Source organism: Phymastichus coffea, unplaced genomic scaffold (assembly GCF_024137745.1).
Source record: "Phymastichus coffea isolate CEN01 unplaced genomic scaffold, Cenicafe_Pcof_1.1 PCOF00034, whole genome shotgun sequence".
Taxonomy (NCBI): Eukaryota; Metazoa; Arthropoda; class Insecta; order Hymenoptera; family Eulophidae; genus Phymastichus; species Phymastichus coffea.
The window spans coordinates 2783120-2809691 of NW_026706845.1; the positions used below are offsets into that span (position 1 = coordinate 2783120).

Here is a 26572-nt window from a genome sequence, read left to right on the forward strand (position 1 = left end):
CAGCCCCAGTCGGAGGGCGTATGCTGATGAGCGGCACTGCCTCCTCCTCGACTCCAGAGGCACTGGCCCAGGGAGTCCAGGACGTAGAAAACGTCAGCTGGTCGGACCGCTGGGCCGCCGTGGAGGCTGCTGCGCGCAGCGCCCGCCGAGCAAGCTGGCTGCCGAGCAGGCCGAGTGCCTGGCATTTCAGGACGTTCTGAACTTTACAGAACATCCTGACGCACGCGTCAGGGCTTGCGTCTCCTCGGATTTTGTCAGGAAGGTCAAAAGAGAACTCGAGGAGAAGGCCTTCCTGGCAGAGGCAGCCACTCGATGGGTAGAGACAAGAAGGGCCCAAGATGAGAGCGCCCGCCTTGCGGCTGAACAGGAGCAAAAGCGTCAAGAGCTTTTGGTCCTTCAAGAGAGGATCGAGGCCCTCAACCTTCGGACCTCGACCTTACTAGGTGCCCCCGGTTCTTCTGGCACTGCCTCTAGCGACCAACGATCCTCTTTCGGCTCGGCCTCCCAGAGGATCGCCCGCCTTCCTGGCACTGCCCCGAATGCAGCAGGATCAGCTGCTCAGAGCAACGGGCCATGGACCAAGGAGCAGCGCCTTGAAGCGGCCAGGGCGGCCCAAGACGACCGCCGGACGTACTGCGCGGCCAATGGAAACCTGGTCCCGCAGTACTTCGCCATGCTGAACCGTTTTAAGGAACAGCCTTGCGGCAAATTCGAAGGCCCTACTCCCACAAAATACGGGGTACGCTTCTGCTCTGGATGTAATCTGACTTCAGTGTCAAGGTCAGACAACTGCCCGAATTTCTTCCAACATTGGAAATTCAAGCAGGGCCTGGAGCAGAAGTACGATTACTCCGCCGAGCTAGGGCCTCGAGGCGCTCCCCGCTAAGGCCATTCCACCGCCGTCTTCTCTCCGTCGCCAAAAAGGAAGAAAGTAGATTGCGTCTTCGGCGCCTAGACTTTGACACGGCCCTGCCTTAATCGAAAGAAGAAAGAGAAGATTGCGCCTTCTGCGTCCGTTTTTTTTTTGTTTATGGCCGTGCCTATTTAGTTCCTTTTCTTTTGCGTTTTGTACTCTTATGTTTTTCCCCGCGCCGTTGCGCATATAAAATATGCCTTAGTGTAAAATTGCTCTTGTAAAAAGAGAGAGAAAAAGCAACATATTTAAGTACTAATATTTTTTTTAATTTTTTTCCGTATAGACTTTACAAAATAAAATGCTATTTTGCTTCATAACTGGAGTTTCCCCTTTCTTTTCCTTCCTCAAGAGAGAGACTACTTTTCGAGTTGGTACGGCTCCCGTTACCAACGTCTGGGGGAGGGGCATATAACGAATTTAATTCATTCGTTATGTCTCTCTCTTCCCACGCATGCATTTACATAATTCATATACTTATACTATATTTGAATTCACATTATATTATAGCAGCCTGCAGCAGCCGACAACGTCGTAGTGTAAGGTAAGAGAGAAAGCGCGGCATGTCTATTAACGAGCCTATAAGCAAGGAGAGTCGCGTCCGCGTGTATGCGTGTATGCGTGTGGCCGCGCTGCCGAAAAGCGCGATGAAAGAGTGGGGACACCTCCCGCGGTAATTGACTGGCGGACGTAACGCGGGCGACACGTGTTTGAGCAGGCGTTGAGGGTCCGGTCTTTGCTAGGGCAGTTGCCGCGGTTTAGCGATCCTTGACTTCTCTTTTCTTTTTAGCGTATTCGGACTTTCGGTCTGGCGTTGCCTTGAATTATTCGCGAGGGCGTGCAGTGGTGCGGCGTTTCGACAGGACAGTGTGCGTGTGCAAGGACCTAGCACTAGGTAGTCCTACGCTTCGTCACCACTGCAACCGGCGTCCGGGAACGCCGTTCAGCGAGCGAACGCTTATTGTACGGAGGGCCTGGCCATTGTCGCCTCATTGTAAGTACCGACTCGTTTAGCTCTCTCTTGCTTGCCTGCTCGTTTCTCTCTCTCTCTTTACCGATTTGTTACTCTGTACGCCTTCTCTTTGATACTTTATATAAATTATTTTTTATCCTTCTTGTTCTCTGCGTTTCTTTGACTTTGCGCCCGACTCTCACTCCCAATCCTCGGCGAATTCTTTGCGCTCGTCACTACTTTTCGCGCTTTTCAGCCACTGCTACCTGCGACGCTCTACGCGGGCCACGAGGCTGCTTGATGTCGTGGCTGGTTAAAAAGGCTTGGCCACACAGGTGCCAGTGCACCAGCCTCGTGGCATTAGCTGTTTATTAAGCCGAGCTGTCAACTAATCCATCCTCTCGATTGTAACGGCGGGTTAGCCAAAACCACGTTATAAGATTCAATATTATGAATTTTGGAAATATGATTATAAATTGATATTCAGAGACGTCAAAAAGTCACTATTTATCGAAATAAAAAGTTTTTAAAAGTTTTTTCGAGTGTATTGGATTCACCAAATTAAATTTTTTAATTTTGATGACGAACTCGTGACTTGTAACAAAAAAACTCTAGAAGATTGTATAAATAATTTTTTAATTCACTTTGATTTGATTATTGAATTTTATTACGAAATTATACTTGATAAAATACGATTCTACTCCCTCCAAAATAATGGAGGCAAAGTCTTAAGTTGATTTTACTATTGGATTACTTGTTATTGGGTTAATACAAATAATTTTATTTGGTTCAAAACTATTGACTGGAAGTGAAAATATCTGTAAAAGTGTTTTAATGACGATATTTAGCGGTAAAATTTAGGGGTAGTTTTCACCCCTTTAATCATCGTATCAGTAGCTAAAAAAACACGTATTCAACATTTTTCGATAATCTACTGATGTACAAAAAGTTTCAAGAAAATCGGACAGGAACACCTTTCTACCTCTCCTTGTCAGTCAAAGATTCATGTACAGAGACCAGTCGAAGCGCGTTTGAAAGGTATTTTTCAGACTGTACAAAAAAAAATATATATACGAGTATATACATATTGTAACGGGGTGGATTAACTGATGCAATTTGTCCAATGTCTCCAATGTCTCCTTTCCAATAGAGTTGAACTCACCTTAAGTCACCTGACTTGTGACACTTGCTTACTTTTAGGTGTACGGAGACTAATATTCCTTTCCAATATTCCCTAGATAAAATCGGTTTAAAAAATAATCGGTGACGGATCTGTTAAACTAAAGGGAACGAAATAACGCAATGTGACGAATAAAATCAAGATGTTTATAACAACAAAAGCGACAGTCTTTGTTGGGCCGAAAGACTTGCGCACATGTATAGAATTTACAATTATACGAGGAGAGAGAGAGAGAGAGAGAGAGGGAGAGAGAGAGAGAGAGAGGGAGAGAGAGAGATAATTCGAAATACTGCCGTGAAATTTAACGTTCGGCGCGAATGCAAAAAACGGTCACGTATGATAATACTTGCACCAGTATTTTGTCGCGCAGAAAAAGGAAGGTGCACCTACCCAGCGGTGCAATTATGGTGATCAGCCGTAATTGTTGTTGGCAAACGAATTTTTTACCCTGGAAAGGCTGCGCTGGTTCTCCTTGCTCCCAAATCGGTTACTGCGCGTTTAAGTCCTCTCTGCTGCTAGCTCAGTTGCTAATTAATCGTACTTCGTTGACACTCACGCACGTATCCCAATGAAATAACTATCTTTCAGCAAACGCCAAAACACAAGATGAAAATTTTGGCAGTTTCTCGAACAACAGCTGAGGTTTAACTGAAAATTAGACTCTCGCGTGCCCCTTCTCTCTCTATCTCTTAGTCGTTCGCTCTAGCATCGCGAGTGCTACCGCATAGCGAACGTATCGATTGATCGAATCAACTACCGTTGCAATATACAGGGTGTCCCATTTTAAAGGAACCACCCCGAAATTTTCGACGGTTGGCGTTGTACAAAAAAATTGTTCAGACAACAGTTGTTTGGGACAATGGGGGCAACTTTTCTGTGAAATCCGTTTTGACCTTGAGATTCATTTTCAAGGTAATTTGAAGGTCAATGTCATTTTTTGAATAGGAACCTATATTTTTGATCCCGGATTCGGAAAAAGCGGAAAATTCTACGTTCAGATAACGTATTATGTGTGGGGTGCGGTTAACCCCCCCCCCCCCCTCTAAGGTCATGTAGGGGTCAAATTTATGATTTTCTTCATCTATGCACAGGGATGATCGAGCAAGAGTAAGGTTAATAGTAAGAACCCAATAACTCGATAACCCAAATAACCCAATTATCCAATAACCCGATAACCCCAATATAATTCAATACCCCCAATATCCCAAAAAAATTGTAGGGTCGAACAACAGTGAGCTTAAGCTTAAACTTTAGGTTGATTTTCAAAGTCGACTTCATGTATTCAAAGCCTTCATGAGAAGTGTCATTTTCCATTTTGTGGGATAACATGTTCTTTCCATTCTTTTTTCTGGTGTGATTCCGGACAAGCTTATAAAGTTTCAACTAAATTGTTTAATAACACTTTTTCAGTATTGTTTATGACAATAGTGATTCGCGAACAGTCCTTCTCAGGATATTTCAAGTGTAATTTTCTTAGTGGACTTAAAAGGAGGGAATATGCCGGATTATTCGAGAAACGAAATTGTTGATATTCTGTTGTCTCTCGGGGCATGTCAAGGCCGATATCGTGCTGCGGCAAGGTATTACAGCCAAAATTACCCAGAGAGGCTTCACTACCCGAACCACGTGAGAATCCGAATCATCGAGCAAAGAGAGAGACAACGACCCCGAATCCGCAGAAATCGTCGTCGCATTATGATGCCGAACAACGATGATCCACGAATTCTCGTCGTTTTGGCAATGGTTGATTTGGATCATCATATCTCGTTGCGTGTAATTCAGAGACGTACTGGAATCCCAAGATCAACAGCCGCTATCTTTTTGCGGCTGTACAGATTTCATCCGTATCACATAACTTTGACTCAAGCTTTGATGCCAGATGATCTCCGCCGCAGACAAGAATTCTGCAATTGGGCACAAGCAAGGATTCGTGAAGATCCTGAATTTTTCAGATACGTCATGTTTTCGGACGAAGCTACATTTCATGGCAATGGGCAACTCAATCGCCATAATAGTCATTATTGGTCTATTCAGAACCCTCATTGGGTACGTATGTTGATAATCAGCATAGATGGAGCCTCGTAGTTTGGTGCGGTATAATAAATGGTTATCTGATAGGACCTTATTTTTTCGATGGGAATGTCAACGGCGCAGCATATCTTGATTTCCTACAGAATGAATTACCAGAATTATTGGAAGATGTGGACTTGGAAACCAGAAGACGATTATGGTTTCAACAGGATGGTGCACCGTGTCATCGCTCACTAATGGTTCGTCACTTCTTGAACCAACGATACCGAAGACGATGGATAGGCATTGGTAGTGACATTACTGAGTGGTGTCCAAGATCACCAGATCTGACAAGTCCAGATTTCTTTTTATGGGGCTATTTGAAAAATGTTGCTTATGCATAGCAACCAACAACACGGCAAGATATGATGCAACGCATCATACAAGCTTGCAGAGCTATTCCGCGTCACATTTTGATGTCCACAGTTGAAAATTTTGAACGTAGAATTCAACACTGCATAAATTTGAACGGGGGTATTTTTGAACATCTTATGAGATAAATGTTTGTGTTACAATCTTGGCCATAACTCTATCTGTAGTCAACGTCTTGTCTTGATCGGCTGAGCATTCCCATCTTGCCTTCATTGGCTGGGTAATCAATACCTTGCCTTCACTAGCTGGGTAATCAATACCTTATTAACCGTACCCTTGCCCCGGTGCGATGGGGGGGGGGGGGTAAACCTCTCCCCCAACATAATACTTTATCTAAACGTAGAATTTCCCGCTCTTTTCGAATCCGGGTTAAAAATGGGGGTCCTTATTCAAAATATATCTTAGTTATTAGGTTATTGGGGTTGTTGGGGTTATCGAGTTATTGGATATTGGAGTTATTGGGTTATTACAATTAACCTTACCCTTGCCCGATCATCCTTGCGCATAGATGAAGAAAATCATAAATTTGACCCCTACATGACCTTACGCGAGGGTGGGAGTTAACCGCACCCCACACATAATACATTATCTAAACGTAGAATTTTCCGCTCTTTCCGAATCCGAGATGAAAAATAGGGTTTCCTATTCAAAAAATCACTTTGACCTTCAAATGACCTTGAAAGTGAATCACAAGGTCAAGTCGGATTTCACAGAAAAGTTGCCCCCATTGTCCCAAACAACTGTTGTCTGAACAACTTTTTTGTATAACGCCAACCGTCGAAAATTTCAGGGTGGTTCCTTTAAAATGGGACACCCTGTATATTGCAACGGTAGTTGATTCGATCAATCGATTCGTTCGCGATGCGGTAGCACTCGCGATGCTAGAGCGAACGAATAAGAGATAGAGAGAGAAGAAGCACGCGAGAGTTTAATTTTCAGTTACACCTCAGCTGTTGTTCGAGAAACTGCCAAAATTTTTATCTTGTGTTTTGGAGTTTGCTGAAAGATAGTTATTTAACCCTTTTCCTCCCAAATAACACAAATTTTTTCTTAAATTTCATCCTCATATCCTTTAATGAAAATATCGTATGAAAAATTTATCAAGCATCACATCTTGTAGATTTTAACCTCCTCTTTCGAATGCTATTGACAAAATTTACCTAAATAGTAAGCCGGAAACGTTATTGGCTGGTTTTCCGGAAAATTCACAAATTTTTCGTGTTTTTTTTTCTAAAAAAAGTATATTTTGATATGGAAAAAGTTTGCACACACCATTGGAAACACTGTTATCGGTGTTATAGATGTCTTTTCTTTCAAATGCCGTTGGATTTTTTCCGAAATTCAAAATGGCGAACACAAAATAGCGTTCGAAGGGAAAGATTTTTTTTTAAACTTGACGAATTTTTTTCTTCAAAACTATCAACTTTAGTCAAAAATTTCTAAGAACAAAAATATCTTAAAATTAGTCAAGAAATACTCTCAAATTTTTTCAGATTTTTTTACAGCGAATTTGGAAATTTCGATTTTCCACGAATTCGAAAATTAACTCTCTCGCCTAAAGTCCTATCTCGTCGCGATCAGGAAAATCGACTTTTAGCGAGGGTAGCAAAAAAAAATAATTGTTAGACTTGAAATTTTTTTAAATTTTGTAAAAAATGTACGAGGTGTGATCAAAAAGTAAGGTGAATTTTGAAATTTAGCGGGCTACGTCCGTTCGATCTTCGACTTTTTGATTTGGTTATGTCGGTAGACTCGTCTAGAACATACGTTCCAAATTTCAGCTTCGTAGTATGTTTGGTTTGTTTGTGAGAGGCATCAAGGTTAGAAGTGTTTTGCGTGCTCCACGATTTGCTGCTGTCTAAAAACATGGATCAAAGAGTTTGCATTAAATTTTGTGTGAAAAATGGAATCAAATGTTCCAAAACACTTGAAATGCTGAAAGTGGCATACGGTGAGTCTACTTTAAGCCAAAAAAATGTTTACAAGTGGTATAAACTCTTCCAAGAAGGCCGAGAAGACACCGACGACGAACCTCGTTCTGGACGCCCCAGCACATCAACAACTGATGAGAATGTTGAAGAAGTGAAGAAAATAGTGTTGGGAAATCGTCGAATTACCATTAGAGAAATTGCTGATGATATTGGCATCTCATTTGGTTCGTGCCAATCAATTTTGACGAGTGTTTTAGACATGAGACGTGTGTCAGCGAAGTTTGTTCCGAAATTGCTCAATTTCGGCCAAAAGAAACGTCGCATGAGCATCGCCCAAGAGCTACTGAATAACGTCAACGATGATCCAGATTTACTCAACAGGGTTATAATAGGTGACGAAACATGGGTATACGATTATGACGTCGAGACTAAGACTCAATCGTCCCAGTGGAGGCATTCTGGATCACCAAGACCAAAAAAAGCACGCCAAGTTCGATCAAATGTAAAGGTTTTGCTTACAGTTTTCTTTGACTGCAGAGGCGTGGTGCATCATGAGTTCTTGCCACAGGGTAGAACAGTAAATAAGGAATATTACCTGCAAGTTATGCGCAATTTGCGCGAAGCAATCCGCCAGAAACGTCCGAATTTGTGGAAAAATAAAAATTGGCTTTTGCACCATGATAACGCCCCTGCTCACACATCGTTGCTTGTGCGCGAGTTTTTGGCTAAAACCAACACAGTAACGATGCCACAGGCACCGTATTCCCCAGATCTGGCCCCCTGTGACTTTTTCTTGTTTCCAAAACTGAAGAGGCCCATGAAAGGACGGCGTTTTGCCACGATTGAGGAGATAAAGACGGCATCGAAGGATGAACTAAACAAGATCACAAAAAATGATTTTTTGAAATGCTTTGAGGATTGGAAAAAGCGTTGGCACAAGTGCATTATATCCGAGGGGGATTACTTTGAAGGAGATAAAATAAAAATTGATGAATAAATAAATATTTTTTGTGAAAAATAAAAATTCACCTTACTTTTTGATCACACCTCGTATACTAGGAATAAAATTGATTAATTTTTTTCTCAAAAACTATTGACTCAATAAAAAAAATTCATAATAATAAAAAAGTCTTAAAATTTACCAAGGAGTACTCTCAATTTTTTTTCAGAATTTTCCGAGTTAATTTTCGAATTCGTGGAAAATCGGAAAATCGAAATTTCCCAATTCGTTGTAAAAAAATCTGAAAAAATTTGAGAGTATTTCTTGACTAATTTTAAGATATTTTTGTTCCTAGAAATTTTTCACTAAACTTGATAGTTTTGGAGGAAAAAATTCGTCAAGTTTAAAAAAAAAATCTTTCCCTTCGAACGCCATTTTGAATTTCGGAAAAAATCCAACGGCATTTGAAAGAAAAGACATCTATAACACCGATAACAGTGTTTCCAATGGTGCGTGCAAACTTTTTCCATTTCAAAATATACTTTTTTTAGAAAAAAAAAACGCGAAAAATTTGTGAATTTTCCGAAAAACCGGCCTATAACGTTTCCGGCTTACAATTTAGGTAAATTTTGTCAACGGCTTTCGAAAGAGGAGGTTAAAATCTACAAGATATGATGCTTGATAAATTTTTCATACGATTTTTTCATTAAAAGATATGAGGATGAAAGTTAAGAAAAAATTTGTTTTATTTGGGAGGAAAAGGGTTAATTGGGATACGTGCGTGAGTGTCAATGAAGTACGATAAATTAGCAACTGAGCTAGCAGCAGAGAGGACTTAAACGCGCAGTAACCGATTTGGTAGCAAGGAGAACCAGCGCAGCCTTTCCAGGGTAAAGAATTCGTTTACCAACAACAATTACGGCTGATCACCGTAATTGCACCGCTGAGTAGGTGCACCTTCCTTTTTCTGCGCGACAAAATACTGGTGCAAGTATTATCATACGCGACCGTTCTTTGCATTCGCGCCGAGCGTTAAATTTCACGGCAGAATTTCGAATTATCTCTCTCTCTCTCCCTCTCTCTCTCTCTCTCTCTCTCTCCTCGTATAATTGTATATCCTATACATGTGCGCAAGTCTTTCGGCCCAAAAAAGACTGTCGCTTTTTTTGTTATAAACATCTTGATTTTATTCGTCACATTGCGTTATTTCGTTCCCTTTAGTTTAACAGATCCGTCACCGATTATTTTTAAACCGATTTTATCTAGGGAATATTAGAAAGGAATATTAGTCTCCGTACACCTAAAAGTAAGCAAGTGTCACAAGTCAGGTGACTTAAGGTGAGTTCAACTCTGTTGGAAAGGAGAGATTGGAGCGAAAGTAGCAAACGTAACGGCTTTGAATACATGAAGTCGACTTTGAAAATCAACCTAAAGTTTAAGCTCAAGGTCACTGTTGTTTGACCCTACAATTTTTTGGGATATTGGGGTTATTGAATTATTGGGGTTATCGGGTTATTGGATAATTGGGTTATTTGGGTTATCGAGTTATTGGGTTCTTACAATTAACCTTACCCTTGCCCGATCATCCCTGTGCATAGATGAAGAAAATCATAAATTTGACCCCTACATGACCTTAGGCGAGGGGGGGGGGGGTTAACCGTACCCCACGCATAATACGTTATCTAAACGTAGAATTTTCCGCTCTTTCCGAATCCGGGATCAAAAATATGGGTTCCTATTAAAAAAATCTCTTTGACCTTCAAATGACCTTGAAAATGAATCTCAAGTTCAAATCGGATTACACAGAAATGTTGCCCCCATTGTACCAAACAACTGTTGTCTGAACATTTTTTTGTACAACGCCAACCGTCGAAAATTTCGGGGTGGTTCCTTTAAAATAGGACACCCTGTATACGACTAATGCGTTACTTTAATTGTTATGAATAATTTCAACTTTGAAAATTCGAATTTTTTTTCCAACATTTGACTCTTGCTTATATTTTATCTGCACCATTTTGTAATTTTGTAGCTTTACTCAAAGGCTATGTAAAAGACTCATTAGAAGTTTGAACTCCTTACGTATAATGGAGATTTTACCAAAAAATTACCATTTTTATCAATTCAAAATATTTGAGTAAATATAAAACATACATCAATATTTATCCGAAAAAAATATTTAGTAGTTTGAGTAGAATTGGTAGAATTTTTCAGATTTTTATTCGCAAAAAAATTTTCTACAATATTTTCACTTGTCCTAATCTTTTCAAAATATCTTTCAATCAACAAATGAGACAGAATCTATGAGAATATTATGTTTTTTATGAAAGAAAATAAAAGTGTTCTTGTTATAAAAAAATTTGGCTGAATGATATAATTTTTATTTTGTAACGGAGATAAGCGGCCGTTCCCATCTGGGTAACTCGCGGTCGTCCGCACAAATTATTTATGTGGGGATTCAGGAAGCAAACGACGTTCCCACGACTGAATAACACGTCGAGCAAAATCACGTTAAACGCACAGATTTCTAAGTCGGGATGAAGAGTTATACATTGGCGAATAAACGCAATACCGGATTAACACACTAATCCTTTAATCGTCAACAATCGGCTACAAGACGACGATCTTACGCCTATGCGCTACGAGCGGCACAATAATAAACCCGAACGCGAAGGTGAATCGTTGGTTGATCAGCCTGCCGATACCCTGTTTAAAACTAAATATTACAATCAATGCTCGATAAACACTTTCCGCCGTTATTTCAACAACGGGGTAGCCGGCAGATTTACCACACTACTCACCCATCAGCTGGCGCCCAAACATGCAAGAGAGAGAGAAAAGAGAAAACACGACACCGACCTCGACCTTCAGCCTCTCTGATGGCTAGAACGCTTCGCAGTCTGACGTCATTGGTGCGCTCCTTCTTGCTGACCGCTTTGCTGGTGTTATTGTCATCGCTGTTTAATCTCTTTCTCGTCCTCCCGTTCGCTCTATCAATATTGCTGCCTCAACCTGCTGTTCGCTCGTTGATTGTTGTTGTTGTTTCTTCCGCTGCGATTGCCGTTGTTCCCGCTGCCATTCGGTTGCTCGGTATCTGCAGCAGCGACGAAGTCCGCTCACGCGCACACCCGCGCATCTTGCTGGTTACCCACACGAACCGGTGCCGGGTATCCTTCGGGACACGGCTGGGCGCGATCCCGCCACAACACTCTAATTCTCGTACGCGCACCGGGCGTGTCTCCGAAAACAAACGTTGGAGAGATCGCGGGGACAATTCCGGAAAACCGTTGACTTCAGTTAAATCCGCGCGCGTGACTTTCCCTGCTACAGACCAGCAGAGACTCTTCTTAAATTTTCACGGTGATCCTCAACTAGAGCGCGCGCTCTCTCTCTCTCTCTCTTTCTTCCTCTTCCGCGCCATCTCGATCGCTCCAGCCATCAGCTCAGCCCGTACATAGCACCTCGAAAACCAAATCCAAGCATGAGTGTGCCACACGCACACACTCTCAGCCTGGCGCGGCGCGCGGACATTGGTGAGAGCTAAATGGACGAGATTGGCCTAGCCGGGATTCTCCGTTACAAGTTTTAGATACTATGGAATTACAATTTATTTAAACGTTGATAGTTGATGTTATATTGTCATAAGTAATAGTATTATATTTATCAAATCGTTATATATCAATATTTTCTTCTTCTCTACCGCCCATGGTATATCAGCAGACTTGACTACGAAGTTTATCGGGCCTTACCTTATCGGAGAAACTTATGAACGTAATTTCTATACGCTAAGCAATCAGCTCGAAACTCTTAGGGAATTCTATCATGTGAGTGAGTGGAATTATTATTTATTCGTGGCGAGTCAGGTGTAGCTAGCACCCGTGATTATCCAAATAAGCACCTTCAAAAGTGTTTCGTCCAGTACTTCTGAATCATACCGAGATAACGGAATGAGCTATCTATACTTGTCCACGTGGAGAATTGAATAAAGTTCCATGATTGTATGTTTAGAATTCATTTTGAGGCCCAGGTCTTCATCCGTTTTCTTAAATCATTATTTATCGGGATTTTGGAACTAGGAAGTGAATGGAACTGTCACTGAATACGACTTGAGAAAATGATCCGAATGTACGTTCCTATGCTGTGTGTCTACCATTATTGTATGTAATCATAACCTCGTAGGTAATCTAATGAATATAAAAATTACAATTTTTTTTACTTACGTTCAAAACAAAAGAAATATGCGATTTTCTGAAAGTTCAGCTAAAATTATCGTTGCGTTTTATAGGAATAGAATTGGAAATATCCAAAGATTCGCTTCTTAGCATTTTGTTCGACTATTTAAGTTGTCAGAAAATGTGTGCTTACTTTATGCCACACAAGTTGACTGCCGACCAAAAATTGTTCAGATTCCAACATTGCAAAGAAATCTTTAAAGAAGCCAAAAAAGATGAAAACTTTCGTTACAATATCATTACTGGTGATAAAACATAATTTTTCCAATTCTATTCGGAAACAAATTGTCAAACTTCTAAATGAAGGCTAAAACTGAGCCTACAATCTAAAAATTTTATATTGAGAAGTTAAAAGTGAAGACAATACTTATTTGTTTTTACAACTCAAATGATATCATGAATTCTTTCCACCTCACAAAAAATTAAGGCGCTATTTTACCTTGACGTTTTGATCCAATTGTTGCATTGTATTCGTCGCATTGGTTCAGAGTATCTTGAAGAAGGAAGTTGGCATTTATTACACGATAATGTGCCGTCTTATCGATCGACGCTCATTATCAATTTTATTACCAAAAATTGCACTTTATCGATCAACCATTCCCGATATTTATCTGATCTGGCTCTATGCAACTTTTATCCGTTCGGGAAACTTTATTTGCCAAAGAAGATATGCATTATGCTCACATTATAGCCATTTAAACGGCGCGTATCAACATTCGTAGAGCTATGCCGATCAATGGCCTAAACTCCTTATTTGAAATGCTTTTAAGTTATGCAAATAGTGTATCAAAGTAGAAGGAAACTATTTTGAATGAAATAAGCTAATGCTGGTGAAAAAGAAAAAACATTCTTTGTGATAGTTTTAAAAATATTCTGTTTACTTTGATACACTGTATATACTTTATTTTACAAGAGCTTACCGAATGAGATAACTAATTTATACACTTTATTATGCTCATAAAATTCTTTCTGTCTTATAAATTATATGAAACATCATTACAAATAGCATGAAGTAATCACTGTTACTTTATACGTCATATAATATATCGTTTAGCCATATTGACAATAGTTTCTAAATTTATTCAAAATTTATATAGGTATTGGATTCATTTGTCTGCATTTCAAACATCTCAGTATGCTGCAAAATAAATTAATTCTATATTAGTTCCTCGTATATCTAACATAATTATTGTTAAAATACTGCAATATTATTGAAATATACACTTCATCACTCGTAGAACAATGATTCAAAATGTTTTATAAATTAGAAATTAAAAATGTTTGAATGATATATTTTTCTATTTCAAACTTTGATTTCAGGTTACAAACATTTTTTTAATTTCCAGGTCCGAAAAATTCGTGATGTTGAAGATTCTACACAGTACTAAAATTCATTGAAAAGCTTGATGATCATGGTATTTATAAAATATAAGAAAATATTGAAAAGCAAGAGCATTACAAAAATCTCATACTTTATCATTGCATCAATAAATTATCAATATTATATATAACAGTTATTATTTTCAAACCTTATTCATTTAGACGATTTTATACACTAGAATAATAAATCAGCAGCAGTAATTATCCAATTAAGAGCAAATAGAAAAATGCATTAAGTACTAGTTCCCAATTTTCATATACATATATGATAAATAAATTATTAGAAATTCAAAGTAATTAATTTTCTATTTCTGCATGAAAATATATAAATTAATCGCTGTTACTTTATATAACCTACAAGAAACATTTAAAAAGTTCGTGCAAAAATAAAAACTACTTGATTTTTTGTGTAAAAGCATTTTTTATTTTTAAACATAGTCTTCTTTTAGGCTATACATTTTATCCAGCGCTGATCTAGTTTGACGATCCATTCCAAATAATAGGATTTGTCCAAGTACGTAAAATAGGCATTCGTTCCTGCAATAAAATCTTTTATTTCCGTTTCGAAAGAATCTTTTTCCGTCAACCATTTTTTCATATTAGTGAACGAATAATAGTCCGACGAAGTCAAGTCTGGAGAATACGGTGATGTGAAATGAGTTGTAACCCTATTTCCATCAGTTTTACGTCGAGAACTGCTGAGGCAACGTGAGCTGGTGCGTTGTCGTGATGAAAGAGGACATTTTTATGGTCTAATTATGAATATTTGTCTTACAAGTCGGTTTTCAAACAGTCCAATAATGATGAATTATTTTCACCTGTAATAGTTTTACCCTTTTCTATAATCGATGAAGATTATTTCTTGCAAATCCTAAAGTTCTATACATTTACCATAATCTTTCCAGTCGAAGGAATAATCTTTGCTTTTCTTTGGTACAGATTTTTCTTTCATAATCTATTGTTTAGACCGTTCTTTGGTCTCAGGAGTGATGTATCCATGTTTCATCTATAGAGACGAAATGACGATAAAGTCCTGCGGATTTCGCTGGAATAACTGCAGACCGTTGTTGCAATACTTCACACGATCTTGTTTTTGGTCCACCGTGAGCAATAGCAATCTACCTAGTAGAATGTTTTTTCATGTCGAAATGTGGGTGCAAAATACGAGGTGTGTTCAAAAATTAACGAGAATTTTCCAATTTCGCGGGTTTGGAGAGTCCGCTTGTATAAAATTTTTTTTTATTATGTTGCTACACATGCCCCTGAAGTACGATAAAATTATCAGCAATATTCATTGCTTACTTTTTAAGTGGCAGCCGCTAACGTTAGACGTGTTTTTCGAGCTCGGCGATTTTCGTTTGTGAAAAAAAATGGATCAAAGAATTTGTATTAAATTTTGCGTAAAAAATGAAATAAAGTGTAGTAAAGTTTGTCAAATGTTAACAAAGGCATATAGTTAGTCTGCTATGAGTAAAGCAAGGATTTATGAGTGGTATAAGCGTTTCCAAGATGGCCACGAAAACGTTGAAGATGACGAACGACCCGGACGCCCAAGCACATCAACAACCGATGAAAACGTGAAAAAAGTGAAAGAAATGGTTATGAACGATCGCCGAATCACAATCAGAGAAGTCGCTGATGACGTTGGCATATCAGTTGGCTCATGCCATCAAATTTTTTCGAATGTTTTGGGTATGAAACGTGTGGCAGCAAAATTCGTTCCAAAATTGTTGAATTTCGAACAAAAACAGCGGCGAATGGAAGTTGCTCAGGAGTCGCTAAATGAAGTCAATAACGATGCAGAACTACTAAAACGTGTTATAACAGGTGACGAAACATGGGTTTACGGATATGATGTCGAAACTAAGGCTTAATCGTCCCAGTGGAGGCATTCTGGATCGCCAAGACCGAAAAAGGCTCGACAAGTACGGTCGAATGTGAAGGTTATGTTCACTGTGTTCTTCGATTTTAATGGCATAGTGCATTATGAATTCTTGCCACAAGGTCAAACAATCAATAAGGAGTACGACCTACAAGTTCAACGTCGTTTGTGTGAAGCAATCCGAAAAAAACGCCCGGATTTGTGGCAAAACAATTCGTGGCTTTTGCACCACGATAATGCGCCTGCTCACACTTCATTGCTTGTTCGTGAATTTTTGGCCAAAAACGAAACTGTAACGATGCCTCAGTCTCCATATTCGCCAGATATGGCTCCATGTGACATTTTTCTATTTCCAAAAATAAAGAGAACATTAAAAGGCCGTCGTTTTACAAGCATAGATGACATTAAAAGCGAATCGCTGAAAGAGCTAAAAGCTATTACAAAGATCGAGTTTCAAAAGTGTTTCGAGGATTGGAAAAAGCGTTGGCATAAGTGTATTGTATCCGAAGGGGACTACTTTGAAGGCGACAACATTAATGTAGATGAATAAATAAATATTTTTTTCATAAAACGAAAATTCTCGTTATTTTTTGAACACACCTCGTATTATGTACCCATTCGCTCGAAATACCTAAATCTTTAAAAATCTCACACATCTTTACTCTTCTATCAGCCATCACCATATAATGGATTTTATTAATGATATCTGGAGTGGTGATCTCAACAAGGCGTCTAGAACATTCAGCATCTTTTGTGATCATATGCTCACTCCAAAAATTTTGAAACTACTTATAAGCCATTCTAATTGAAGGTGCACAATCACCATAATATAATCAAAATAAAATGATATTGTTAACCTTTTATAATATAAAATTAAAGTATATCAATGAGTAAATGGTATATTTATGAATATGATTCGTTATAATTGTATGTAATGATTTGGGCTATAAAAAATCCGTCTCATGTGGTTCTAGAATATAACTTACAATGTAGTTAATGTCTCAACGATATTAATTTTGGAGATTAGAATATTTCTTATATTGCAATCGCCTGTATCGCAGCATTAAAGTTGCTGCTAAACTATACTTTGATGAATTAGCGCAGTGTTTTTTTAAAAAGAAACAATCGATACTGTCATAAGTTGTGTATATCCAAAACGTTTGACTAGCATCAACACGTTACATTATATTAAGTGTTTCTACGCGATGGTAATACAAAACCTTTCTCACGATTTAACGTTTTGTTAACAGATGTTTGCAATGTTTTTTGTTTTTTTTTATTTCAGTCTTTGAGAGCTTCCTTGGGTCTCTTGAGATAATGTGAGTTTATGCGTGTTTTAAACACTTTATCTAGGGACTTTTTCGCCTTCTGGCATACGTTCCCTTCCCGAGCGTGATGACCTGATTACATGTGAACATACTCGATCATACGCCGAGAACGAACTCTGTTTACTAAAAGTTTCAGCTTCCATCTTTCGAAAGAAGTTCCAAACTCATGATAGGAATCGTACAAGAAGAGAGAACCTTGAGCGTTGACCTTTGGTGAAGACTCGTCGTCGATCTAGCTCAACAACGTCTTCCGCACAATAGCAATAAGGCAGTTTCAGTTCATGCCGGAGCACTTCAATTACTAACCCGCAGAATACAATCCATTTCTGGGACTGAAGAGGAATTACTCATAAGTTCTAACTGAGGAAAAACCTAGGCTTGTAATACAACCCTGCGCACCTGTGCTCGGCTTACAGGTTCTTCGTTTTGACACACTTTCATGTATCTCCCTATTGCGCTTCCTGGTATATATATATATATATATGGGTCATTCCAATATTTTTTTAACAATCGCTGCGCAGGTGGTGTCGCCAATCTTGCCGGCAATTTTTTCTATGATAGAGTATGTTAAATAAAGCCTTTTGGCTATCTCAGTTTTTTCTTTAAATGTATATATACGTATATATATTTTTCGAAGATATGATTTTTTACCTGTTTTCATCTCTCTTTGAAAAATTCTAGCTCCGTGAGATTTTAATATTTTCCATCGTGCGACAGCTCATTCGATTTGTCTATTCTTGTACTTTTAAGAAAAAAATAGTCCAGTCGCAAACATAGCCAGCCACCGGGTATACCTGTCATCCAACATGGCGACCTTCGGGTCAATTTCACAGTCCTTTTTAAACAACCAGTACTCCGTCAATTTTCAATATTTTTCAACGTGCAAGGTGTCATTTTCTTTGTCTTGTTAAGATCTTCTATTTGAAATGTCGCACGTTGAGTTTTGCTCATTGGGACGCCATCTATTTATATTCGAAATTAACTATTTTTTGAAAAGCACTGATTTTTGAAGGGACGAAAAAAAAAACTTTATTTTTTTTTCAAATAAAAATTTTTTTTAGGTAGTTCAAAGGGATGACAAAGTGTCCCTAAAATTTGGCGGAGGTGTTTTTTGAATTTTTTGAAAAAAAAATTATTGAAAATATCGAATTTCCAAATTAAAAAAAACCATCAGTTCTAAAGCGGCATAGTTCCTCTCCTAACTAATCAAATGAATCGTGTGAAAAACCAAATTAAAGTCCTTTGAGAAAACAAAAAGGTACTGCTAACCGCATTTAAAGAGATTTAGACGCGAAGAGTTGGCTATTTTTAAATTTTGATATAAATAAATTTTAAAATAACCACTATCCGATTCATGAAAAAATTAGGATTTTTTCATAATTTCATTTATAGTATTTCTCATGGCATAAATATAGTTTATTTGGACAGAATGGTCATTGTTCATAATGCAAGTCACTTGCCTGGCAATAGACGAAGATATGTGAGCCGTAAATATAATGAAAATATGCTTACAAAAGAAAACATGGAACGAGTAAAAACAGTTTGATTATTGTGACTGCTGTTGTGACGAATAAATATAATGTTAATGCTTCGAAATATATTTACAGAATTTCTTGTAGCATAAAGCTGAAAAAATGTAATGTAGCGAAAAAATATTGATATAGATACATTTTTTAACAAGAGATTCTAGACAAGAAATCCATCAACTGTTATTGAAAATCACTTTCGGATTACATATTCTATCGTTAAACTCATAGAGAAAGACGTTGCTTTGAACTCAGCTTTTTTATCATCAATCGGTCTCATAAAGTGATATCTTCTGGTGTTTTCAACAGTATGGGCTCCATCAAATCGTTTTTTAACTTTTTTTCTCTTTTTTCGCAATCTTTGCTACAGACATATATGAATCTAAAAAATTAATACTAGATAAGTTTCAAGATTGAATATTAAAATATTAATCTTAATAGATTAATTTTAGGCGTACTTTGTTGAAAGCATATTTTTCTCGAGAAATTCAAACATGCTTTTGGGATCTAAAATTTGTTGTTCAGGAAGTAATTTTATACATGCTTCTCTAAAGACGCGTTTCGCAACAGCTCCAATACCATCGCACGGCCCCTTACCATGACTTGTTGCAAAAAAATTATACGACACAACTTCTATCCCAAAATCCTTTTCGTGAGCGCAAAGATTGATAAAATTATTTCTGTAAAATTTAAAAGTTCGTGAATATTAGCAGTACTCTTTGAAATCATTTATCATTCATAACGGTATTAGAATTGATTTTTTTATAGTGATATATCATTGCTTATAATAATAATATATATACGCCAGTCCAACAATTAGATGTCACTTCTATTTAATCCATTAACTTTGTTGCGAACGGAACATATAAAACCTTCTTATCCTGTAAATGAACATTGTTCTATAAGTGAGTTTTGTTTAAAGTTTATTCGGATATCAGTACAAGAATTCTGGCTGGATCAACAGATACCTCCTTCAAGAGATTCTCAAAGTATAGTAATAAATAATTATTTACTCTACCCACATCGCAAATAATCATTATTTAATTTATCTTTTTAAGTGAGCCTTACCTATTAGATACATTTTTTTTTTTTTTTTTTTATTAGCTTATAGAAACCTTATAAAGGATTATTTGGCTACATTAGTTGTGTACAAATAATTTAACAAAATTAATAAAAAATAAACAAAAAATGGAGGCGGTAAGTTTCTCTTTTTACATATTTTAGATTTTGAGCGAGCATTTGCAAAAAAATTTGAATATACAGTTTAGTGCGTTAATGTTTAACATTGCTAGAAAGCTTTCTATGTTATATGGAGGAAGAAAATTGAGTTTGAGCAGGGATTTAACTAGTATTTTTATTTGAGGATCGTAATTTGGGCATTGCCAAATTACATGGTTTAAATTTTCATCTGAGGTTTCACATGAACAGAGGCCATTTTCTATAATGCCGAGGCGTGCTAAAGAATAGGCTAAACTGTAGTGATCCGCCCTGCATCTGTTAAAAGTGACTATTAAATCTCTGCTCAAGTTTTTCCCGCAGAACCATGGTTTGACAGTGTCTTTGTAATAGAGTTGAAAGTATTTTACACCTTTATCATAACTTTGTTCAATGATTTTAGTATTACTGTTGCATCGTGAATTTTTTTTAAATTTTTCTGTCAAGTCAGTGAATGGAAGCTTTTTGAAGTTTAAGATTTGTGATTGCGTTGCTGATTTCGCTAGCAAGTCAGCTTGTTCATTTCCTTGTATTCCACTATGAGCTGGAAGCCAAAACAATTTTATAGTGCTTTTATTTTGAGATTTAGAGTGAAAGAGATTAAATTTATCTTTAATATTCAGTATATAATTATTTATTTTAACATTGATTTTAACCGATTCTAAACATTTTAGAGCACTTAAGGAGTCGGAAAAAATAAAAATATTTCGATTACAGTGTTTTAGTGCTAATTCGAAGGCACTGTGTATAGCAATGCACTCCGCGGTGTACACACTGGCGTGTTTATCTATCGAAAATTTATCATTGACATTAAGTTCTGGACAGTAGACTGAACAACCTACACAATTAGCTTCTTTAATTTTACTGCCATCTGTGTATATCGCGAGTGCGTCGCTTTCATTAATTAAGTGAGTTACAGCAGTGTTTATATTTGGAACTTTTGTTAGACTTGAACCAAAACTTTGATCGAAGGGTATCGAAGTAGTTATGGTTTCGTATTTGCTACAGTACATGTTGTAGTTTACATGAGTGTCAATCAGAGGAGCGAAATCTAGAAACTTGTCAATTGTTTTTATAAAGAGTTTTTTTTTTGTAACAGATTTTCTTTTGATGATATTGAAAGATATGGTTTTGGCTAAGAAAGTGTTGTATAAAAACTCGGCTCGATCTTTGAGATTAATTAATTTTGACTCAGCTAGTAGAATATTTAAAGGTGTACTAATGCGAAATCCTAATGCAGCCCGAATAGCAGCATTTTGTATTTTATCAAGTCTATTTATTAAATCTTTGCGAGAAGGAAAATAGATTGGCAGGCCGTAGTCAATAATCGATCTAACGTAGCTTTTATATAAAATGATAAGCGTTTCAGGGCACGCACCCCACCATGTTCCACATAAATATTTAATTATGTTCAAGGCTTTATTACATTTCTTTTGGACGATATTTACATATTTATTAAATGATAGATTGTAATCAAAGTGTATGCCAAGAAATTTTACGCTGTCACTTGATTTTATTACGCAATTATTTAAAGAGATTTCAGTATTTCCTGGCTTGATATTTTTGTTGTTGAAATGAACAAAAACAGTTTTCGTATCAGCAGTTTCGAGGCCAATATTATTCACATTTTTGTTCAAAGTCATACAAGCTTTTTGTAACGATCTTTTTCCTAGTTCTACATTTTTGCATTTCATGTAAGCTCCTAAGTCGTCTGCAAATTGAGTAATTATGACATTTTTATTTAATCCATCAGTTATGTTTGCAACGTAAATAACGTATAGAAGAGGGCTTAGAACACCTCCTTGTGGGACGCCTTTGTGTACAGTTCGATGTGTTTCTTTCAGCGAATCAGCGAAAATTAGTCTTGCGTGTGAAATAGAATGAATAAACTTAATTAGCGTAGTAGAGCAGCCTATGGCCAAAAGTTTATGTAATAGGATGTCAATATTGATGTTATCAAATGCACCTAACACGTCTAGATAAACTGCAAGAACGGCTTTTTTTCAGAAAAGGCTTCTTCAATTTTTAACGTGAAATTAGTAATATTATCAATAGTTGATTTACCTTTTCGAAATCCAAATTGGTTCGCTGGAAGAACATTTTTGTCTTCAACCCACCACTGCAATCTGTTTTTAACTAGCGTTTCAAACAGCTTACAGAGGCAGGAAGTTAGAGCAATCGGACGATAGCCTTTACTATCAGGTTTAGGCACAAAGTGTATAAAAGAGTGTTTCCAAGATTGCGGGTAGTCACTTTCAGTATACATGAGATTAAAAATGTCCAAAAGAATCAACTTAAATTTGATAGGAAGATTTTTTTAAATTTCAAAATTGATGCCATCTTTACCTGGTGATGATTTTGTATTTTTAAAATCTAAGGCAATATTGAATTCAGCGAAACTGAAATGAAGGTCAAAAAATGGATTCGATTGACTAGGAGGAAAAGTGTTTGGTTCTGTTTCTACCCATGGCGGGCTTATTTTATTTAATGCTGTTTCAATGTTTCTTTTCTTTTCAGTACTGTCGCAAGAAAGGGGCGATTGAACTTTTACCCATCGATTTTTAAAAATTTTGCATTTGTTCCATACATATTTGGAATTTGTACGAAAATTTAAACTTGCCGCAAACTTTTTAAAAGATTCTTTTTTTTTCATACTGAAAGTTTTTTTGATTTGAGCGCAGACTTTATTGTAATTTATGAGGTCGTCTAGTTGTGATGAAAATTCCCATTTTTTATAATAAGCACGCCTCAATCTAATTAGTTTATCGCATTCAAGGTCCCACCATGGTACTGGGTTATTTCTTTTATGACGATTTCTTTTGCTTTTAAATTTCGGGGTACAAAGTTTAACCGCGTCTGTAATTATCTCAATAAATTCATTATATTGCTGACTCGAAGATTTAAGCGAAAATTCTAATGACAAGAAGTTTTCATATTTTTTATTCAGACTTTCATGAAATTTATTCCAATTCGTACGAATTGATTTTAATTTAAAAGTATTTTTTGAGTAATAAGTTTTCTCTGTATCGACATGAATGTAGATGGGGAAGTGGTCGGAGCCCCAGGTTTCGTCGAGCACTTTGACATGAACCTTATCAGAAATATTTGAATTTGTAAGTACAAGGTCAATGTTCGATTTGAGCTTCGAAAGAACATCTATGTGCGTGACTGAGTTATGATTATGTACAAATAAGTCATGTTTTTCAATGGAATTATAAAAACGAGAACCATTTGTGTCATTATATCGACAATTCCATACAGTGCTGTGTGCGTTAAAGTCGCCTAAGAAAAGTGAGTGACTATTGTTTTTGACATTTTCAACTAATTTATTCCATTCATGTTGAGTGAGAACGATACCTGGAGTTCTGTAACAAACTATCAAGTCGAGAGGGGGATTTACATCATCAATATGAATGCCAAAAAGTTCAACGGAATCGTTGGGAGAGTCTAAAATCAACTCTTTAAAATTAAAGTTTTTTCGTATAAACATTATAATACCACCGCCTCTGCTGTGTGTTCTGTCTCTTCTTAGCGTGAAGTATCCTGGGTACTCGACTGCGTGATTTTCGTTCAACCATATTTCTACGCATATGAGGATGTCAATAGGGCTTTTCTTCAATAGCTGTTCAATTTCTAGCTTACGCTGAATGATGCTTCGCACATTCCAATATAAAACTTTGAGTTTCGAGTAGTATTGTGTAGAACGAGCCATTGTAGTGAGGTATGTTAATCCTGTAGGTGGCTTGCGTCAGAATCGTCGTCAGAAGTTACGTAATTTATATTGCTCAAGCGCTTGGTGATTCTATTTATACGATGCTTTAGATTTTTATTTACTATACAGTCTTGTGTGTCAGTGAGCAATGATATGAGCAGTTGGATATTTGATGTATATTTCAGAGCAATTTCTCCTATGTATAGTCAAATGATGAAGCCTTACTATATACGAGGTGTGTTCAAAAAGTAACGAGAATTTTTAAATTTCGCGGGTTTGGAGAGTCCGCTTGTATAAAATTTTTTTTTATTATGTTGGTACACATGCCCCTGAAGTACGATAAAATTTTCAACAATATTCATTGCTTACTTTTTAAGTGGCAGCCGCTAATGTTAGACGTGTTTTTCGAGCTCGGCGATTTTCGTTTGTGAAAAAAAATGGATCAAAGAATTTGTATTAAATTTTGCGTAAAAAATGAAATAAAGTGTAGTAAAGTTTGTCAAATGTTAACAAAGGCATATAATGAGTCTGCTATGAGTAAAGCAAGGATTTATGAGTGGTATAAGCGTTTCCAAGATGGCCACGAAAACGTTGAAGATGATGAACGACCCGGACGCCCAAGCACATCAACAACCGATGAAAACGTGAAAAAAGTGAAAGAAATGGTTATGAACGATCGCCGAATCACAATCAGAGAAGTCGCTGATGATGTTGGCATATCAGTTGGCTCATGCCATCAAATTTTTTCGAATGTTTTGGGTATGAAACGTGTGGCAGCAAAATTCGTTCCAAAATTGTTGAATTTCGAACAAAAACAGCGGCGAATGGAAGTTGCTCAGGAGTCGCTAAATGAAGTCAATAACGATGCAGAACTACTAAAACGTGTTAACAGGTGACAAAACATGGGTTTACGGATATGATGTCGAAACTAAGGCTCAATCGTCCCAGTGGAGGCATTCTGGATCGCCAAGACCGAAAAAGGCTCGACAAGTGCGGTCGAATGTGAAGGTTATGCTCACTGTGTTCTTCGATTTTAATGGTATAGTGCATTATGAATTCTTGCCACAAGGTCAAACAATCAATAAGCAGTACTACCTACAAGTTCAACGTCGTTTGCGTGAAGCAATCCGAAAAAAACGCCCGGATTTGTGGCAAAACAATTCATGGCTTTTGCACCACGATAATGCGCCTGCTCACACTTCATTGCTTGTTCGTGAATTTTTGGCCAAAAACGAAACTGTAACGATGCCTCAGTCTCCATATTCGCCAGATATGGCTCCATGTGACTTTTTTCTATTTCCAAAAATAAAGAGAACATTAAAAGGCCGTCGTTTTACAAGCATAGATGACATTAAAAGCGAATCGCTGAAAGAGCTAAAAGCTATTACAAAGATCGAGTTTCAAAAGTGTTTCGAGGATTGGAAAAAGCGTTGGCATAAGTGTATTGTATCCGAAGGGGACTACTTTGAAGGCGACAACATTAATGTAGATGAATTGTGACGGTAAACGTCAAATTAGCGCTGATTATTTAACTTAATTGCTGCCTGTGAGGGCAGCACCTCCCGGGGGGACAAAAATACGTAACGAAGGAATTCGGCACGCGAGCAGACGGAACGCACGCGGTAGAATTCGAACCAGTGAAGCATAGACCATCATAGTGTCTGTCCGCTTACGCTATCGTCTCCACCAATTCACGTGCCCTTGACATCCACGTTCTTCGAGAATTAGCAGGAATTTGTGATCCGGGATTGCAGCCGCCAAGGAGCTATCCAGCTACGAGCCAGAGACCAGAACGGGAAAGAGAGAGAATGTGTGAGGTTTCGCCATCGAGGGCGAAACCAGTGCGTGCGCGCATCCGCGACTCGCGAACAATAAAAACGACAAACAATTGTTCCGTGCTGTGCGGGATATTCGTGTTGTTCTCCGATCGTTGCAATTATAAGGTAAGTTGGCCAGCTTAATTTCGCGATCGCGAGCATAAAATGATAACTTGATACTAACTCTCGATGCGTGCATGTAGCGGCTCTAATAACAAAGAGCAGCGAGCGTACCGGCAAAGCGTGTTGTCGACGAGCGAGCGTATACATAAACAAACGCGCGGGCCGACCTTTTGTGAATTTTGGAGGGTCAATAAAAGATCCGATCTACATTACTAACAAGTGTTTTCATTGATTCTCTCATTTCACATAGCTTCCACTCGTTCTATTATAGGTTATCAATGATTATCGGTTGACTAGCGCATACTTTCTCATGTTCTACCGGAATAGTAGCGAGTATTGACGATTTACGCGTGTCCCTTAATACAATCGCGCGATATAAATTTATTAAACGGTTTTACCCCGTTACAGAATAAATAAATATTTTTTTCATAAAACGGAAATTCTCGTTATTTTTTGAACACACCTCGTATAAAATTCTCAAATGTCTTCATTACTTACTGATTATCTATTAATATATTCAAAAATATCCATTCCAATCTTCCGTACCTAAATAATTATAATTCAATTCATTTACATTAATTAATATTTTTAAGAAAGCTATACGAAGTTTATTTTTTTTCAACAATACTTTGTTTGTTTTTCGGTAGACGTAAAATTTATGTAACGTTTATGATATATATCTCGTTTTATACAATTAGCTTACGTCTAAATTAGATACGTAATTCATTTTCATAACAATAGCTATAAAATAGATAATTTAAAAAGTTCTAATTTTTATAAGCCAGCGTGAGCACCACAGTTGAGACTAAGCAGAAAAATGATATTTTACTGTATATTTGTGACTCCATTGCCACGTCCTACAGGAGGCACCACTCTGTATCTTTTGCTATAGTGAATACGGAAGCAATCACTAAAACTCCGAATGTACATTGAGGCAGTTAAAGACACCTGGATCTGCCGTCTGTAAAATTATGGTGTGAGCACGCAAATCGACCTCTCACG

General features: G+C 37.5%; 1 protein-coding gene across 5 annotated transcripts in view; it reads left to right on the top strand.

Annotated features, from left to right (window-relative positions):
* LOC131663385 (probable Na(+)/H(+) antiporter nhx-9) overlaps positions 1 to 26572 on the top strand; it is a 1718187-nt gene that overhangs the window by 1675436 nt on the left and 16179 nt on the right. Inside the window, exon 16 of one of the 5 annotated variants that reach the window (XM_058933774.1) lies at positions 13934 to 14070. The exons of the other annotated variants lie outside the window; for them this stretch is intronic. Coding sequence (XP_058789757.1) covers positions 13934 to 13950 — 17 coding nt within the window. The 3' untranslated portion in view covers positions 13951 to 14070. Of the gene's footprint in view, positions 1 to 13933; positions 14071 to 26572 lie in introns of those variants that run through there. 5 annotated transcript variants of the gene reach the window in all.